At 49.3% G+C, this 20,248-nt stretch overlaps 2 protein-coding genes across 2 annotated transcripts in view; one reads left to right on the forward strand and one right to left on the reverse strand.

Moving 5' to 3' along the window:
• Positions 1-7,892: 7,892 nt before the first annotated feature.
• On the reverse strand, positions 7,893-18,754 carry SHH (sonic hedgehog signaling molecule). Its single transcript, XM_074551908.1, has 3 exons — positions 18,171-18,754; positions 13,210-13,471; positions 7,893-9,746 (listed from the first exon to the last, which is right to left on the reverse strand). Exons 1-3 carry the CDS (start codon positions 18,477-18,479, stop codon positions 9,040-9,042), a joined length of 1,278 nt encoding a protein of 425 aa, XP_074408009.1. The 5' UTR covers positions 18,480-18,754; the 3' UTR covers positions 7,893-9,039.
• The window catches only part of LOC106629528 (uncharacterized), a 109,758-nt gene continuing 105,509 nt past the window's right edge, over positions 16,000-20,248 (forward strand). The window contains exon 1 of the mRNA XM_074535689.1: positions 16,000-17,618. Coding sequence (XP_074391790.1) covers positions 16,000-16,740 — 741 coding nt within the window. The 3' untranslated portion in view covers positions 16,741-17,618. The remainder of the gene's footprint in view (positions 17,619-20,248) is intronic.

The following is a 20,248-nucleotide window of genomic DNA, read 5'->3' on the forward strand; positions in this document are numbered from 1 at the left end:
TGGGGCAGGGGCTGCACAGACACATCCCCCTGCCCTGAGGAGTGGCAGCACCCTGCCTGTTTCTAAATGCACTTGGTTTAATCCTGGTTTGGGAAAGGCATGAACACTTGGCATGCCCAGAACCTTGGTGGTGCACATAGGTCAGCTTTGGCTGCAGCCAGCAGATCCCACAAAGCTGCAGCTTTTCTTCTGCCCCTGGTGTTGTTCAGCACCTGCTGGAAGGCACCAGAGCTCCTGAGGCATCTGCACTTGCTCCCTGTGAGCCCTTGCACATCCACACAGCCCTAAGGCAGGCCCAGTGACTCCTGGTGTGTCCATGAGTGCCTCCTGGTGTGTCCATCAGTGATTTCCTGGTATATCCATGAGTGATTTCCTGGTGTGTCCCCAGTGACTTCTGGTGTGTCTGTGAGTGACTGCTGGTGTGTCCCCAGTGGCTCCTGGAGTGTCCCCAGTGACTTCTGGTATGTCCCCAGGGTCTCCTGGTGTGCCCATGAGTGACTCCTGGAGTGTCCCCAGTGATTCCTGGTGCATCCATCAGTGACTCCCATGAGTGACTTGGGAGCAGAGGGTGGAGAGCTGTGGCTGTTCTGTGTCTGATGCCCAGGACAGCTCCTGGTGGCAGAGCTGAGCCACTCAGGCACACCAGAGCACAGACCAGGCTGTGTCCTGCCCACACTCAGGTGCTGGGGATTTCTCCCGTCCTTTGCATGACCTGCCCAAAAACTGGGAACTTGGGAGGTTCCCAAGACCCCCAAAAGTCCCAAGCAAGAATCCTGTGTTGGGTGGGTGTCAGGGCAAGCCTCCATCTGTGCCTCCTTGCCTTGGGGAGCAAGTTTTTGGTCTCCTGCTCTCTCTCTTGGAAACACATCACTCCTTCCCTTCCACATTGCACACATTAAGGGTGATTTCTGTCCAGGGACAGCTCTCCGTGGTGCTCCCTCAGCCCCCCACAGCACAGCATGTCCCACTCCAAATCACATTAAGCAATGTGATGAGCACCCCTCCCATGAGCATCTATCTTCTCCCTTCCTTCCCCTGGGGGAGAATTGAGTGGGAATAGTTTTTAATTAACTGGGCTGTATGTGCACAGTGTTTATACCTACACAGGCAAGGCTGAACAAGTGTGCCCTGCTCTTGGAAAGAGAGGCACTGAGGTTTGTGGCCTCTCTGAAGTTCTAATCCCTCAGTAGAGAGCCAGCCCCAAATAAAGCTCTGGGTTTGGGCTACACTGGGTTTACCCCAGCCCAGAACAGAAAGGGGTGAAGATGTGGGCCCAGAGCTTGGTCCCTGCACACAGCTAAGGAAAATCCATATCCACCCCACATGGGAACCACTGGATGAGACAAAGATGCTCCCAATGTAGCCTGGACTCCATGGGGAGCCTCTGCAAAAGGCTGACATGACATTTTAGGCAGAATTCAGAAGTAAGGTCAGGACACCTACATTCAAACATATTTGCAGCTGTCTCTGTGAGCTCTTGGTGCCTCAGCTCACTCATTTGCCCACAGAGATCTTGTCCAGCCAGACTCTACAGCCAGCAGGGATCTCCTCTCCATGGTGGAGACACAATCAGAAGCCAAAATTATTTCTTACTCTTGATCTGACTAAAGCCTTGTTGGTCCTCCTTGTGATGTATGTATGTAATGCAGAGTTTAGCATTATGTAAAAAACCATCTGTCCTCCTTTCCAAAGGTATTTAGAATGGAATTAAAAATCTGGCAGGAAGCACACTGGCAAGAAGCACACCACCATAGAGGAGATCCCTCAGAGTGGCACATGGGCAGTAGATATCTGATATCTGATCCACTGTGTTTCCCATCATGATGGCCCCATAGACTGTGGAAAAATATCCTCAGTAATGTTTTTTCTGCCCATCTCTGGTAAAGCCAAAGGGACAACAAGCTACTTGCTCAAAATCAGAAGAAACCCCATCAAAGGGGCAAGGACCAAACCTGCTTCACTCAAAGCCTGCTCTGGCAACTTGTTTGCAATGAGGAATTTTTTTTACTGTTTTCTCCTTCCTACAGCTATTTATAGTTTCAGTTCATAAGAGTGGTTAATATTTTCAAAGTAGTCAAGCACGTGGTCACCCACACAGAAGATGTGACTGATTGTCTGCTGCCTAAGAGGTGTTGCCCATGATATTCAGGATCTTGCTGCAGGGATCAGGGAGGGCTGTTGGCAGAGGGCAGGAAAGATGCTGCCTTGGGAAGCAGCTCTTGCTGAGTCTGCTACACTCTGCAACGCTCTGGGTGAGTTTGCAAAGCTGTTACCTTCTCCTGAAGATTCCCCATGTTGGATTTTCATGGATCTGGTAAATTTTTACTGAATTTAACCCACCCTTTTTGAAGTGCAGCTGAAAGTTCCTGAACACACGGGTTAAAACTCACTGCACTCTGCATCAAAGATTGGTATTTCATGCCTCCTCCTCCTGCACTGTTGTGCAGTGACAAAGTTCCTGGTGACTTAAGTGGGAGAGAGGCTGTGTCCTGGGAGACAAAACTTAATTGAGTGTAATACCACAGGGCACATAAAGTAGGGCAACACAGTCTGACCTCATTTTGCCCATACATAACCCTGCTGACATTAGTGGGAGCTGCACATTCGCAGTCAGGAGGTGAAATGTGCCCACTCTTGGCTGCCCTAGGAAATTCTTACTGGCCTGATAAATCCTATTACTTGATGGTGCAATATGAGAGTGTTGGATACACCAGGTAAAGCTGAGCAAACACAGCTCAGCTCCCTGCTTGTTTGAAGTTGTGGAAAAACTACTTTTGACGCTGGTTGTTGTTGGATTGAGCCCACAGTACACAGTGATTCATAATCATTTTCCTCAATGAAAGCAACCAGCTTGGTTTGTTGTTATTTGTGGGATCACATATTCATTATTTGCAGATATTTGAATGGCAGTTGGACTTTCTGATGCCTGTGAACGTCATAGCTTCTATTGGTGTTAGCACAAAATGGTTGTTCACAAATACTCTGCCAGAACAGACTTGTTTGATACTGAACATTTATTACACTCCTGTTTCCAGAACTTTGCTGAGTAGAAAGGGCATCATTTGGCAAAGCCAACAAAGCTTACACCCAACCTGTGACTATTCCAAGAGAATTGTTCATGAGCAATCCTGAGACTAATATTTATTTTCATTCATTACTGTCTAATAATTAAAACCAGTTCTCACTGCTGTAGAAAACAGGATGGGGCTGACTGACAAGGAAGAGGTGAGCTGGGTGAGTGAGGTTTCAGTTCTGTGCTCAGGGCAGGCTGCAGGAGCAGCAGCAGAGCTTGGCAGAGCTCTGAATGTCCCAGATTCCGAGTATGGGATTTCTTAAAACCAATCTTGTTTTAACTCTTTGCTCTCCTTCCTCACAGAATAAATGCAAGGAGACTGTAAAGGAAGATTCTTGGTGGATGGGATGCAAGGCTGCTCTATTTAGGAAAACTGCTAGCTTATTTAACAATGCCAGTTTCTCAGAGGGATGGAGCCCCTCCATCCTTGCAGATATGTGGGATCTGACAGAGGGTGGCCTCCAGCAGATTGTTCAGGATGGGCTGAGGTGAGACCTGGGACCACCAGGGGCTGCTTACAGCCTGAACTGCTCAAAAAAAAAAAAAAAAAAAAAAAAAAAAAAAAAGGCTCATGAAATGCACTAGCCAAAGCCTGATCTGTATCCTGCCTGTAAATAAGTTTCCTCCACCCAGGGAAAGCCTGTGACAGGTCTGTGACACAGTGTCTGTCTGTCATGAGACCAAAAGGAAGTCGCTGTAATTGCGCACAGATGGATCTTCCACTCCCTTGCAGACAATGCCATCAAAAGTCTCAAAACTTGGAACGATCCAGCATTGCCAAGTACGGTTTCCCTGTGAGCACATCCCCTTTCCAAGGGAGCCATCCTGATGTCACAGAGGTCTGCCCCAGGCAAGCTTTGCCCCATGTCCAACCCCTCCTGCCCTTGGGCAGCAGCCAAATGTGAGTTTGGTGGCCAAGGAACCCTCCACAGTCACATCCCTTGTCACCTCACCTCCCCAGTAATACAAACAGACATTTGTTCACACCAAACTGAGCAAATCTAATATTTATTTCACATTTAGGTCACAGGACATCAAAACAAATACTTTTACCCCAAACAGATTTCCTGACCTTGTGGTTTCATTCGTGATTTGCAGTAATATTTGTCCAAAGAGATGTCTTGCTCTCACTTAAAAATGAAAGGAAAAGAAGTTATATGGGGTCCTGCACTCAGCTTTAAGGTGCACAATTGCCTGTGCACCCAAATCACCTCTGGATGCCACTCTTGATTTCACTGGAATCAGGACAAGATCATTAAACTCATATTTCCTGCATTTGTTCACTCCTTTTCATCCCTGAAAACCAAAATTATTTAAATACAAAAGTCCAAAAACCCTAAACGCAAAGCATTAAAAATTGTATTTAACAATCTTGGCCCAAACAGTGGCTGTGGGGCCCCTATCAAATCTGAGACAATCCCATTGCTTGTAAAGATGCTTTTTTTTACAGATTCTTTTTTTCCTTTTCAGCCCTCCTGGGCCAAGGATCACATTAACACTGCTCCTTTGAAAGCTCTGAAGGGCTGTGTACATGGAAAATTGACCTTTTTTCCAGTTAAGTTTGAACTAGTTTTAAGGCAGAAACTGCTGAAGAGAGAATTTCAAAAGCTTAAGAAATCTAGTGGTCCCTTATGGCTTGCAGTAATGAGTAAGATAAAATGCTCTTTCTGGTTTCCTTCCCCCTGTAATTGAAATAGTTGCTGTACTGGGGCTGCAAAACTGCTGCCCAATTATCGCCCAGCTAGGCTGATTTACATCTCCTGCTCAGCTTCAGCATGGTGGGAAATGCTCAGGAGGGCCAGTGTAAATATATTTATGTCCTGGTGGGATGTGCTGAGCTCCTAATATCAGGATAATAATGTAGACATATATGTGCATATATGTCTAAAGATCCAGCTAGGCAAACTTTCCCTGTGAGGGCACAAAGAGCTGAGGCACAGCACAGCTACCTGGCTGGGAAACACCTGGCTTGGATTTTAATTGCACTGTGGATGTGATCCTCTTTAATGGCACATCCAAGCCTCCCTTTGGAGGGTTTGAGCACCAGGGCACTGCCTGAACTATTGGTCAAGTAAACACAGACTCGTCCCAGTCTCATTAGGGTCATTTCTCACATTGGCTTGGCTGGGGGAGGTGGAGAGGACAGGCAGCTGCTGGTGCTGCCCTTCAGGGCACCTCTGCCACCCCAAAGAGCCCTTCCAAATGAGTTGGCTTTGCAGAGCCACGCAATATTTCACAGGTAAATGACAGACTGCCCACGTGGCTGTGGGTGGGAGGAGAAGGAGGCTGTGGCCACCACATGAAGCCCCACTGGCACAATTCCTGGTGTGTTTGAAGAGTCCAATACCAAATCCCGCAGGATCCCCACTCTGCATTTCAATTTCATCAGTGTAAACTCCTCAGAGCTGTGCAATAGGAATGCCATCACATATCAGACATTTCAGGAAGTCTCTGTAATTTCTTTAATTATTCAGACAACAGAGCACAAGGATAATAGCTTCAAGTACATTCTTATACATTATTTTGACAGTAATAGATATGTATTTAGTCATAAACTATTCTGTAGCCACCACTATGTGTACATTTTATACAAACTATTGCCATACTCGGACCCTGAAAACAGACAGTGACATCTCCTAGATGTTTTGCACAAGGTTATGACAGTACATCCTTCATACAAGAGCTGTGGCTGTGGGTTGGATTGACCCATCTAAGGAAGCACTTCTAACACACCACAGAGAGGTGATCCTGATGAGAGGAGCCAGAGGGAGAGGTGGAATTCAGACATGGTGAGAGGAAGACATAAAACTGCTTGGAGTAGGTGTGACGGGAAATGTGGCACAGCGTTTCTCTGCTCAGTGAAACAGGCTGATCCCAGTGTAAGAGCATCTAAGCTTCTCTCACACCACAAAGATCTGAGCTCATCTCAGCCTTTGGGTGAAGATTAAATGAGGCAATGTCTGGTGTGGTCCCATCCAGGCATGTGCCCTGCCCTGACACAAGTGTGGGCTCTCGTCTGATGGCTCTTAAACATCTCAGTTGCAATTTAGATTGAAGCCCTCCAGCCAGTGGCTTTAAGTTTGATCATTGACATCCCTAAACACCTCCACCACCCAACCTCTGGAGAAGGCACCTTCCAACATGGTCATTTCTTTGAGTGTAGAGGCCTTTTAAAATGGCTACCACCTCTCAGAGACAGGGTAAGAGAGCTCAGACACCCAGACGCTGCCAAACTAAGGCCAGACTCTTACAGCAGAGACTCATTTGTTCCACGGTCACATTCTCACATGCCCCAAATCATCTGGGTTTGCAGCCCTCAGCACACCCCAAAGACAGGGAGGTGACAGAGTCCAAGCTGGGGTGGGCAGCAGGTCCTCAGCACCCACCAGGCAGTCCACAGTCCCCTGTGATGCCTCTCGTTGGGCAGGCATGAGGGTGGCTTGGTTCCTCTCCTGGTGCTGCAGCACACTGTGGTCACTCCAAAGTCTCATCACCTTGGCCATGTCCAAGCTTTGGAGGTTGGAAGTGGGGCTGGACTAGAAGTTGACAGGAAGGAGAAACCACATCCATCTGTCAGGGCTTCACACAGCAGTGCTCGTGTGTGGAACTCGGCCTCCAGCTCCTGACTGTGCTCCAGAAGCTCCTGGGATTTCAGCGTGGAAGGGCATGGTCGACACTCTCTGGAGATGGTCCCAGGCAGGGACGTTCTGGGAGGCTGTGGAGCTGCCATCCATCCCAGCAGAGAACATGGCTGTGTCTGGAGCAAAAGGCCTGGTGGGTGAACATCCTAGACTGGCAAGTAATGGAAACCAAAGAAAAGGTGAGAAGACATTCAAGGCAAGCTCCCTTCTGGCACGGTCCCGTCGCAGACGCGCACACACATGCACACACAATGTTTTGCAAAATTTTTAAAGGGATCCTGGAAACCCTCAATGGAGGAGCACGTGGTGCAGCAGAACCTCACTGATCAGCACCTGTCAAGGATGATCCCCTCAGGGTGGGTTGGGGCTGGGACCAGGCAGGGGATGCAGCACTGGCCCCACCACTCAGCTCCTAAAGCACATCTCCAGCACATTCACCCATGGGTGGCTGGGGACAGACTCCTGCATTACAGCTAAGGAAAGTCTCTCAGCATAAATGAACAAATCTTTATCCTTTTGTTTGTTTTGCAAAGGGTGCTTTGCTCTGTTGTCAGTGGCCGCAAACTCTGTGCTGTTACTCAAAGCAGCCAGTGAAATCTGGTGGATTTCATGATCCTTCTTCCAGCATCAGCCACCTGAATCCCTCTAACTCACCAAAGTCAATGTCTCTCCCTCAGATTTCCATCTTCTGGGCACCCAGATTGAAGCCCACTGAAACCCCGGGGTTGCCACAAGGAGAAGGCAGCTGCCTGCCTTCACATTAATGCACTTCAAAGGGAAAACTTGACTTAGCATCCTCAGAAATCAATTTTCAGAGCCATCTACAGTCTCCATTCCAGACTGGGAAGTGAGCATGGAGTCAGGGCTGCAGCTGGAAGAGAGGAGCATTGCCTGAGCAGGGGTGGGGAGCCAGGGCTCTGGCAAAGGGAAACGAAACCCGTCTGCTGGTCACTCGTGCAAATAAGTGAGGTTCTACTGTCAGTACAAGAGATTCCAGGTTATGCACAGATGTGATGGATTCGTTTCCTTAATTAAAGTACCAAAATTAAATGTTATAAGCAACACATCTAAATAAAATAAAGGGCACTCATTTAGGTATGATGTTTCCTAAACCAACAAGCAAAAAGGAAAAAAAAAATGGGATGCACCAGGAACTCTTAGTTATTATATACTAACCAAACTGTGCATGGCACATTTTATTTCTATAAAACTATTAAAACTATTACAAAATATTCAAAAATACATTTTAGTAAATTTACAGCAGTTATTTCTCAATTTATTAATGCAAAACATCCTTTTCCCCCCTCTGTACAAACTACCATCTCCATCGTCACAGAATTGCCGCCATGTGCGCTTTTTAAAAAATATTATTTTCTAATAAACTTTTTCTGAAGTTAAAAATAACAAAGTTTCTTACGGTTTTTGCAAATAAAAAGTTTGTGTAACAGTCTCGACTTCCATGAACTTCCATGAACGTGGCCAAATGATGTTTTTTACAAAGCAAAACATGGAAAACAATACAGGAAATGATGTTACATTTGCAACTATTTAAATTAAAATAATATATTCTCATATTTTACACTATTTCAAAAAACGAAATGTGATTCAGTTAAGTATTGATCTCTCAAAAAAATCTAATTTACAATTCTGTGTATAAAAATATAATTTACGGACCCCCATGAAGTTTGTCTTTTTTGTGTGTGTTTGTTTGCTTGTTTTTTAGACTTGCTGAAATGAAAGAGCAATGTAATGGAGAGATGGGAAAGTACAGAATTTTGCTTTCTGAAAGTCAGGACACACGTGACATGTAGAAAAATAGACTCTGCGCAGTTTTGCTTGGCCTCACAAAATAATTTTTTTTCTCCTGTGAGTACAGTTCACATGATAATAAATTATCAAAGAAACTATTTAAGGCTCTTGAAGGTCCGGTTCATATCATTTAAAACATCTATTCAAAATACCAAAGAAATAAATATCCAGGAGAGGAGGAAAAAAAAAAAACCAAACAACAAACAAAATAAAAGAACAAATAAAAATATATATATATTTATAAACTAAACAGAACAGAACTTCCAGGGGTCTTTGTTTCCCTTTAAGTCTACTTTGGACTGTCCTACTTAATTATTATTATTTTATTATTATTATTTTTAAGTCTTAATCCGTGCTCTTTTTTAAAAATATGTAATTTTTCCTTTTTTTTTTTTCTTTTAGCGTTTTCTTTTCTTTTTTTTTTTCTCTTTTTTTTTCTCTCCTTTCTCTCTCTCTCTCTCTCCCTCCATGTCTCTGTCTCTCCGTTGGAGCCTGGCGGGCTGGCGTGGGGTGCCCTCAGCTGGACGACGCCATCATGCCCAGCGGGTGCAGAGAGTCACTATCCAGCACCCAGCTGCCGATGCGGTAGAGGAGCCGAGAGTACCAGTGGATGCCGGGGGCCGTGGGGTCTCCCATGGGGCACCCCATCCCGGCTGGACAGAGGGCAGCCAGCAGGGCCTGCAGCAGGCGGAAGGGAGCGAAGGCCCAGTGCGCCCAGCTGTGCTCCTCGATGACGGCGTAGCACGAGGCCAGCACGCGGTCGATGAGGATGGTGCCCTGGGCGGTGAGCGGTGCATAGGCTCCCGACGCCTCCTCCCGCAGCGACACGCGGTGCACGGCCGCCGGCAGCAGCCGCCGCCCGCCCTCGCCCAGCACGAAGACGCGCTGGCCTGGCCGCACGCGGCTGGCGAACAGCGCCCGGCTGCCGGTGCTCCCAGCCTCCGACTGGTTCTGCTGGGGGGCCACGAACAGGAGGTGGGCGGCCGTCAGCAGCAGCTGGGCCCGGGGCTGCCGCGTCTCGATGACGTAGAAGAGCTTGTGGGAGCCGTCCTCGCGGTCCAGGAAGGTGAGGAAGTCGCTGTAGAGCAGACGGCCTTCGGTGTCGGCCACCAGCACCCGGTCTCCAGGCCTCAGGTCCTTCACCAGCTTGGTCCCACCTTTCTCCAGGTGCACCGTGGCCGAGCCGGGGAAGCAACCACCGGATTTGGCCGCCACTGAGTTTTCTGTGCAAGGAGAGAGGCACAGCAGGGTTAGAGGAGGCACATATATATTTTTTTTCCTTTTTTTTTTCTTGCCCAGGATGGGGCATGGGAGCATGCAGGAACTTATTGCTTCCCCAGACACCCCAACCCACCAAGAAAGCTCAGGACACAACCTCTGAAATTCCTTCACCCTTATCTATGAGCACGCCCCATTTGTACTCAGTGGGTCAAGTGAGAATCCCCTTCCTGCCAGATTTGAGCCAGTGCAAAATCTCCTCTAGGTTAGCAGTTACAAGAGTGATTTGTCTCATAAGGGAAATGAGCCAAAATATTTCCACTGAGAAAACTGTTCCAGAACAAAGTCTCTTCTGGAAGAACTTCCCATTTGGCTACTGTTTACCCTGCACTGACACCTGATGCCAGATAACTTGCAGGCTTTCAAAGCCGAGTCATTTTGCTGGTGTAAAGTTTCTTCTCTAAGCAAGTGCCTGTGCTCTAGATGCTAAGGGTCCCCACTCAGCTCTTACTCAAGGAGCACATCTAGGGCAGCAAACAGCAAAGAACAGGAGGAGACTTTGCCCCAGGTTGCACACAAATTTTGCCACTGCAAAGCCACAACCCAAATTTCCCAAATCCCCCTGCATAGTGCTGCACAAGCCCCCGTGCTGCCTCCAGCCTTCCTCAGCATGGTGGCTACTGGGGCACATCTCACACTCACAGCACCTTGCCTGGCATCTCCAGCACTCTGCTTCAATCCTCTCCCAAAAAGAAATAAATCTCTCCCTCCCTCCTAGGAGAAGCATGCTCTTCCCTGCTTCAGAGCGTGTGGTCCCAGAGCAGCCCAACACTGTGCCAGGCCCAAGCAAATGCCTCCTCCTGAGTAACTCTTGGGAGTTACTCAGAGTTTAGAGCAGCTTTTGCTGCTTTCCTGTGCTACTGAGAGGAACAATCTCAGACTTAAAGAAAGCAAAAGTATCAATGAAGCTCTGTCTCTCTTGTAAATCACTTTTTGGAAGTTCAGCCACCTGTGGAGTGGTGGGAAAAGAAGTCTGCTGTGCTCCAGGCTGATCTCTGTCTTAACAGAGGGACTTGCAGTGTTCCTAACCACTCTGGTTTTTTTAAATATTGGTTAATATCCCACAGTATGTCATGGTAGCAAGTGTTGAGATTCCCCATCCCTTCCCTGCCTTTCCCTGCTTTCTCTCAGTTACTCCCTATACCAGTCAGGAGACCTGCAGATTTAGATCCTAAAGATGGACAGATTTTATATTTTGTCTCTGTGACTGCTACTGAAATTCCTAGGATTTAAACAAATCCTTGGAGTGTCTCCTAATGACTTTCTCAGGAAGGACAGGAAGGGTGAAAATTAGACCGTTATTGATTTGCTAATGACTTTATCACTTCTCCTTCAGAAATGAAGCAGCAAGATCTCCAAGGCCTCCCTCTTCAGGGAGGACATGGCAACAAACAAGCTATGTGCTTTATGTGGAGGCCTCTGCTAGTAAACTACACCTTCCTACAAGCTGGCAGTAAAGGTCTGGCTAGAGCTTTGTTTGCATATTCAGGGACTTGATGAATAGATGTAGTAGTGTAGCAGCTCTACAAACATGCCAGTGAATTGGCAGAGGTGTGAAAATCTGCTTCTTTGAGCAGCGCTTGTTTGGGTTCTCTAATTAAAATCCAATAAAGGATCAGCATTGTCATTCTGATTCATGTAATAAATGCAGACACTCTTGGAAGAGAGGACACTTCCATTTTTTTCCCAGCTTCTTCCCCCCCTTTTCTCCCCCTCCCTATTTGTTCAGGTGCAGAAACCCTATGTGCCAATTCACACACATACTCTCCAAAAACCCAGGACCTTCCAAGCACTATTTGCACAGCAGAGCCACTTTTCCAAGGCACTCAAGATCTGTATTTGAATTTTAAATGTAGAAGCTTGCTCTAAATACTTGCTGTAGCGCATTATCAATGTCCCTTTTACCACCCCTGCCTCTCCCTCCTCTGTTCTGGTGACAATAATTCAGGCCTTGGGGGAACTCTTCTTTGCATTCCAGTCTCCTGGATCATACTTTTTGCAAACAGAGATCTAGATAAAGAATCTTCCTGCTGGCATTATGGGATTTAATCTTCTCATGAGATGCTCTGTCATGAAATGAGGTTTGGACAGTTTAAGATCAGGCTGAGAGAGTGGAATTCAAGCCTGCTCCCTTCAGCCTGCCTCGTACAGTCACACGACCCTGCCTGACACCCTTCAAATATTGCCCCCGAGTCCTTGTGTGCCGAATCTCAATGAGCAGCTTGGGGTGGCTCCTGTCCTGTGAAACACCCCTGGGGTGGATTAGGAGGTGCTCCTGGGCTAAGGTCACCACACACCACAATCGGACACCTTGCGCTACAAAGCCCATCTCGGCTATTGAAAGGGGAGCTTCAGATCTCCACACAGCTGACAGCTTTGCAGGGCCTCTTTTCGCCTAGAAAGGACCCAGGAGCTGAACAAAAGCAGTTCTCTCAGGACAAAGCCCACATGGGCCAGGAGAGGTGCTCAGCCCCTGGGGAGCTCTGGGATGGAGCGGGGGACCTGAACCCCTCCTGCAGGGTGGGCACGGCATGGCTGGGCTGTTTCCCTGCCATGGGTTCGAAGCAAACAGCTATATTTAAAGAAAGCCCATTATTTTCTTTTGCAGCCAAGTGTCTCCTGACACATCCAGCAGGTTGCTGGGCTAGGGTATGCTCTTAAAAAGAGCTTTCGATGTCATACAGCTGAATGGAGGGAGGCGGTGGAGCTGGGGGTTGTCACTCGCTGACAGATTTGCTCCACCAAAAAACGTGTCAAGTGTCAAGAAAAGAAACGGCGAGTTGGGGATTTCTTGCGAGCTGTTCCCGGCTTGAGACAGCGTGTGGCGTTGTAAGCACAGGGGAGGGGAGGAAAAAAAATTATGTGTATGTGTATCCCTATCTGGGAATTTCCTAGCGGCTACCGCTGAAGGAGGCTGGGGACCACTTTACTTATTTATTTTCCTGGCCGGCTCCCACTCGGAGATTAGCGCTCGCGAGTAAGGCGTGCAGCCAGCGGGGCGGCTGGAGACGGCCACGAGTGTTTGTGTTGAACACGCTCCTTGGATGGGGAAAGCATCAGACCCCACGGGGGGAGGAGAAGGTTGTGTGGCTGCGGCGCAGCTCTCGTGGGGAGGCTGGCCAAGCAAATCACCCAAATAAAAGTGCTGTGAAAAACTGCTGCAGCTGGCTGGGCTTTGTTTTTTCCTTCCCCCTCACTCTTTTCTTTCCCCCACCTCTGCTCCGACGGGGTCGCTAAGAGGCGGGGGAAGGTCCCCGGGGCTCTGCTCCCATCCCCGCGGGAGCCCCGGCGGGGCGATGAGGACCGTGCAGGGACAGATGGAGCCCGGCGGCAGACACAGGCCACAGAAGGCTCTAGGGCGCTGAGTCGCTGCCCTGGGATGTCTCCCCACCTCGGCACGACTCTTACCTGCTTTGACGGAGCAGTGGATGTGCGCCTTGGACTCGTAGTAGACCCAGTCGAAGCCAGCCTCGACGGCCAGGCGGGCCAGCATGCCGTACTTGCTGCGGTCCCGGTCCGACGTGGTGATGTCCACGGCGCGGCCCTCGTAGTGCAGGGACTCCTCGGAGTGGTGGCCGTCCTCGTCCCAGCCCTCGGTCACCCGCAACTTTACCCCGGGCCACTGGTTCATCACCGAGATCGCCAGAGCGTTCAGCTTGTCCTTGCAGCGCTGCGGGGACACGGGCGGATAGGAAAGGGTCATTGTGGGGGTGCTGCAGCCAGGGGAACACCCCCCCTTCGTTATCGATACCCTCCTGGGCCGCATCCCGCTTCCCTCTCCCGCCAAAGAGGCGGCATTCCTGCCCTCCCCGCCAAACGCGCCCCAGGATGGGCTCAGCCAGGGCTGAGCATCTTCACCTCCGCTGCCAGAGAGGGACGGGGAGGTGGGTGAGGAGGGGGAGAGTGAATCTGGGGACACGGGATGAACAGAGACTCAAACACCACGAAACACAGGGACGGACCTTCTCCCTGCCCTGGCACCTGCTGCGGGGACAGGGGGACCCCCCTCTGCCGGCGCTGGCGATCCAAAGGCACATGCACGGAGCAAATTCCTGCCGCTAAGTGCCCTGTCCCTTCCCGAGAGCAAAGTTTCTGCCCAGAACAAACACTCGCCATATATCTCAGAGACACGGATTCCCCCCGGAATGTCTCTGCGGGTCTTTTCAGCTTAATTCTGTGTTGAAAAGGGTATCAATACATGTTAACAGCCTTTATGTGCTGGAGGGAGGGGTGTTTTTTTTCTCCTCTCCCTTCGCCCATCACTCATTAGAGCCCTCAAAGCTGCATGGGCTGGGAGCATTCACTCTGCTTCAAACATACATCGGCGCTCGCCTACAAAGCCGAGCAAATCCATACAATAATATAGCTCTTAGTGGGAAGATGAAAAGCAAGGGAGGGCCAAGGAGGGAAGTTAAGCAGAGCAGGGATGCTATGCAAGCTAGGAGCCCCTTTGTGTGGAGTGAAACCCTTCCAACTCCGTGGAGAAAATACTGCAGGGTTTTTCATTGACCCTCCAGAGCCACCAGCCTTCCCTGGGCTGAACTGGGCCCAGCAGCACCGGGAGCACGTAGGGATCGAGTAATGAGAGACACAGGACAGGGGAAAGTGAGGAAAAGAGGTGAGCTGAAACCCTGAAAGTTTTAGGGAGATTCCCATCTTAGCCAGACGGGGAATAGACACAGTGGCGACAGGGGAAAAGGACTCTCAGCCCGACAGAAACAGGAAATCAGCACCGAAAGCATTGAAAAGCACTTGACTAAAGGTACAGAGTTAGAAACAGACACGTTGCCAGCTTTTTTCTCCCTTTTTGAGAGGAGAACAACGCAGATGCAGGTGCATCTACCCGACGTTGCTCTCTTGATGCAAAGAGCGATGTGGCTGTAAGCCACGGCGGGATGCAGTAAGCTGCTCTCCCCACACTTTTGCTGGCCTGACTGCTATGCTTGGCCTTCTGCAGGACCATCCTCCCCAGTGTGCTCAATAAACACCACAGAGTCCCCCTTTCACAGCTCCCAGGAACCCAAAGCCCCTCCATTACTCAGACGACGCTACTTTTAGGGACGTAACAAGGTTGCTTAGCAAGGAAGTTTCCATGTGTTCACCAACAGCCATAAAAGTGATTCCAGCAACACACAGGTTGATATAAAGAGATATAAAAGTCCCCGAGAGATATAAAACACAGTCACGAGCTCACTTTGGACTCTCTGGCCTACCGTTTTATGGAGAGAGACGGGTGTTTGGATTTCGGCACCGTTCCCGGCAGCAAAGTGCAGCGGGACAAGGAAGTTGAGTTTGATTTATTTTATTTTTTCCCTCTCTTCCTCTCACACCTGAGTGGATAGATACGCTCCATCACTGATTTACAGGGGAAAGGGGGAGAAGGATCAAACGGCCCAGCTGCCGATAAGGCGACAGCGCTGCGCGACACGGCGATGGCGATGTCGTGCCCCGCACGGGCAGAGCGGGCGCGGGCAGGGACGCGGGCAGCGCCGGGGGGCTCCTCTGGCCGCTCCGGCCCTGCCAGCACCACTCCCCGGCTCCAGGCCAAATAAAGAAGGAGAAACGGCCTCCTAAAGGACTTTTCTCCCTTTTATACTGCCTGAGCTGGATTGTCAGAGTCAAAAGCCGTGAAGCCCAGACTATTTATTAATTCATCGGGTCGTGTGCCACAAATCAAGCCCAATTCTGTTCAGCCACCGTGAAGCTCAGCAGGGCTGCCTCCACTAACGCTTTGTGTGGAGGCAAAGTTGTTCAACAAGCCCTCTCCTGCCAGCTCCTAATCTCTTCACAAATGAATTGCTTGAAGGAAACACTTAACAGGTACCTGTCAGTGTAAACAACCTGGTGGGCTTCCTAAATGCCAAGTTGATCTCTAAATTCCTCACATCACGCACTGGTTGTCTGCCTGCATTACACGAGATTGCTATTTTATTTCATACAAATTCCAGCTTTATCATACTGACCTGGCCTCCTTATCTCTCTCCCCGATCCAGCCAATGGCCGGGGTGGCGGGGGAGGAAAGGGAGGAAGGGGGGAGCCCTTAGCAAACTGCTGGTGTCACCTGCAAAGTTGAGAACCTGACTTACCTACCTCTGTTTGCGTTCTCCCCCACCCTTCTGGAGTTAATATTAACTAGCGACTAATGCATTCGGCAACCACTCTGCAAGTTTAACGATTCTGTCCATGAAAGATCTCTCCATGGTTGAAGGGCTCCCGAGGCCGGAGTTTAAAGGCTGGGATTTAACCAGAGGTTCCCGGCCGAGCGAGAGAGAGAAGGAGAGGAAAGCAAGGCAGGGAGGCCAGTGGCACGACCGCACCCCGGGCCGTGCCCGGGAGCGAGGGCAGGCAGTGCTCGCTGCCCGGCCCCGCTCCGCTTCCCGCTCCCTGCCCAGCCCGGGGTGCCGGAGCCCCGCTCGCTCCCCGACCTCGCTCCCCTCTCTGCCCGCGGGTACCCGGCCCTGCGGCCTCCCCGGCCCCGCCGCTCTCAGCCCACCTCCCCCCTTTGTGTCTAAGGCACGGGAACAAGCACTGAAGGAGAGGGGGGGGAAAAGTATTTGTTTTCGTTTCGTTCGTCTGAGGGAAGCTGACAGAAGGTCAGGAGTTCAGACGCTGCCAGCTAATGCAGCGGGAGCGGCCAGCCGCGTAGCCGGAGCGGCGTGCCCCGGGAGAGCCGCGGGGCCGGGGTCAGCCCGCAGTGCGCCCCCGGCCCGCAGCGCCCCGCTCCCGAGCGTGCCCGGATCCCCCCGCGCCCCCCGCGCCCGCCGCCCCGCTCCGCTCCGCTCCGCCGCGCACACGCACCGGCGCAGCCGCGCACGGAGGGATGCGCCGAGCCCCGGCGGGAGCCCGTCTCCCGCGGAGCCGCCGCCGCCGCCGCTGCCGCCGGGCTGCGGAGGGAAGGGTGAAACCCGAGCCGCCGCGATCGATACGCGAGGGGAGTAAGTGGAGCTGAAAATGCGAGAGATGCGGCTCCGGAGGCAGCGGGGGCGGAGGAGCGTGGGTGCGCGGAGGGGCGCAGGCCGCGCCCGAGCGGGGACCGGCACCAGCTCCGCTCCGCTCCGCAGCCCTGCGCGGGGCGGCGGCGGCGGCGGGCGGAGGCGCCGCCGCGCTCCGAGGTGCGGTGCGATTTAAGGTGGTCGGGAGGAGATGGTGGCGGCCGCCGGTCCCTCGCCCCGAGAGACCCGGCAACGTGCGGAAAATCAGGCCGAGGAACGGGGAGAGTTTGGGAAATTCCACCCCCCACCCCCCCTTCCCCGCGTCCACTCCCCGCCTAGTCCTTCCAGGCGAGTCCTGCTCTAGCACTGAAGGTGGGGCTTAAATGTATTAATATTAAAAAAGCGCTGTTGACCTATATTTGGAGGAAACCCATTTCCAGTGTCTAGATTGCATGTAGTTTCTGAAACTCCGGGATTAGCAGAGCAATTGACTTCGCTGAGCTCTCTGTTGAGCATGAATTATAATTACGAGGTGACTCGGAGCGGTTCTCTTTCTCTCTCTCTTTCTCTCACCTTTATCTTTTTTTCCCATTCTTTCTTTTTGTTCATAAAATAGTTCCGCAATCCGATTCCACCCGAAATCCAATATTTACCCAGTTGTAAACCTTGTGCCATCAGATTTTTTAAAACAGAAGGTGATGCAATGCCGATAAGTTGCAAGTCCCTCCCCTATGGAAGTACCAGAGCATCGGCGGCGAGCATCCTTAAAGAAATATCAATATATTTACGCTCTGATGGGCACAATTGCAAATGATGGTATTGCAATACGAGCTATATAATACGGAATCAGATGAGGAATGGTCGATCCGGCTTCAGCTGCCTTTTGTGAGTGCACGACTGCATGCCTACTAAATTTAGAATATGCTCGCGACAACAATAATAATAATATAGAAGGTTAAAATGAAATTAAAAGAAAAAAAAAGAGAAATTAAATAAAATAAATAGAGAAAAAAATCAAGTCAGCCGGCGCAGCAACCGCGGACTACGTTTGTAATAATGAGTGGGTGGCCTGGCGGTCACTATACACTTGGGGTCCTCTGAGCTGTATGCAATTCGTTTGATCAAAGTGCATCCTTGGGGACAAATGCAAACAGCAATCTCTAACCAAGTTACAGGGAACGCCATGGCACGGCAATGACTGTAAGTATCACACAGATTCCCCCACCAAATATCGAAACAGCTCCGGCTCCAGCCCCGGCTAACTTGGCCGGATAGATGCTATTTACATTCAATGGGGAAACTAGTCGAGTTTGGAGGGGCGGGGGGAGAGGGGGAGAGGGAAAGGGGGGGGCTTTCAAAAATACTAAGACAGATGCGTCCTTTAGGATTGCTCAGAGAGGTTAACAAACACAAATACAGGTATCTCTGTGGCTCTACCTGAGTCATCAGTCTGTCAGCTCCCGTGTTCTCTTCATCCTTAAAAATAATGTCAGGGTTGTAATTTGGGGTTAGTTCTTTAAATCTCTCGGAGTTTCTTGTGATCTTCCCTTCATATCTTCCACTGGCCCCTAGGGTCTTCTCTGCCACATTGGGAATAAACTGCTTATAGGCTAAAGGGGTCAGCTTTTTGGGGTGTCTCCTTTTTCCAATGCCCCTGCCTGGTCCACAAGTCAGCCCAGAGGAGACTAAAAGAGCGCAGATGAAGCCCACCAAGAGAATTCTTGTCAACAGCAGCATTTCGTCCATTGAATCCAATTACTTCAAAGCTCTCTGTGCCTATCCCTGGCTGTCTCTCTAGAGCTCTCTCTCCTCCTATGTCCTTGTCTGCTTTCTGAATCGTATACTATCCACCGATCCCTAGCAAGACAGGTGCTGGAATGGCAGGCTTTAGGTCGCTGATAACGGAACACATCGGAGTTTGGTCGGGAGACAGCAATCGAGAGACAAAAAAAGGGTCTGATTTTAATGGTAGCAAAGCAAGACGCTAGTGAGAGGAGTCTGCCTTTAGTTCTATATTATAGCTGCCAGGGCCGAGAGCTGATTGGCCAAGGCGAGGCAAGCTTGTCTTCTGATGTTAACCCTCAAAAAGGCAACAAATTCTTGAAAGATTTTTTTTTTCCTTTTACCTGAAGGGCTTGGAGCAGAGAGGGGTGGAGATCGCGCTTTCTTGGGATAACATCAATTACATGCTTTTTTTTTTTTTTTTTTTCTTTTTTCTTTCTTTTTTTTTTCTTCTCCTGTTTTTTTTTTTTTCCTCCAAAAACTTTCTTGGCAGAATGGTACATTTGTCAGCAAGAGGAACAGATGCCTCTCTGAAAGAGGGGGAAAAAAATTAAGATTAGCAGGCTGCTTCAGTGCAAATCAAGTTTCTAAGGGCAGTTGTGGTTAAATAAAATGCCGAATTATCGGGGAGCCTTGCAAATAGGAACATACTTGGATAATATTAACGCCCCGGGGGGGAATAATGCCATTTCAGAGGGCACCCACCTAAATGGCTTTGTAACAGGTTTCTTGCCCCTGAAAAGGGAGATTGCTCTCCCTCCCAAAGACATACATTTTTAAACACACTCGCCTTTTAGCTGATAAATGACCATTTAACAGCAGAAACAGGTCTGATGCGAAGCGGCAGTTAAATGAAGTTAGTGTGTCTGACTTGTGTATCACACAACTGCAATGGGGCACTTTTTTTTTTTTAAATAAAATCATGACTATCACCCAGTTTAAAACAACGTTGTATCTTCGGAAGTGCACGAATAGTCAACTGATTAAAAATAGATGGTCTCCTGAGCACGCTGGGGCTATATTCTTTGTTTCTTTGGTCAAAGTCGGAGAGGAGCGTTTTAGACTCTTACACCTCCTTGCGGGGTGTCATTAAGTTTTTAAGAAAAGCATAGTGTTGAAAGCATCCGCAAACACAATTAACAGAGATCGATCCAAGCAAAGTGAATGGAAAGGGGATAAGTTTAATGTTAAATTAATTGTTATCTCATGCAGCGTGGCAAGTGATGTCTTTATCCCGATCTCCAAAAGCTACTAATCAGACAAAGGTGTTGAGAGACGAGCAAAATTGCAGAGATGAGGCTGATAGAGCAGGTTAGACAGAACAGTAGAGTTCCATATGAACAAACACTTCTCTGCCTGCAAAGTGCTCATTTGCTTTTCCTCCTGAGAAAAAACAATTTGTCCTAGGATCTAGAAAGTTTCAGAAGTTTTTAGGAGTTTTTAGAAATTCCAGGATGGTGTGCTAAAGTAATTCAAAGTCCATTTTCTCAGAAAAATAAAATACATCCAAAAAAATAAACTTTATTTGAGTTGTGGGGTTTGAAAAAGAAAAAGAGGCAGAAAAAGAAAAAACAAAGAAATAAAAAGAGCTCTTTGGGGTGAAAAACTAGATGGAAGTTTTCTGGTCTGTGACATTGAGCTGAATAGTAACCAACTTAAACCCTAAAAATGGATTTTAAAATTAGTTTTAAGTGGTAAAAAAGTTGTATATCCGCAGACTGCAACAAACAGGT

Source organism: Zonotrichia albicollis, chromosome 1 (assembly GCF_047830755.1).
Source record: "Zonotrichia albicollis isolate bZonAlb1 chromosome 1, bZonAlb1.hap1, whole genome shotgun sequence".
In the NCBI taxonomy this organism is placed as follows: Eukaryota; Metazoa; Chordata; class Aves; order Passeriformes; family Passerellidae; genus Zonotrichia; species Zonotrichia albicollis.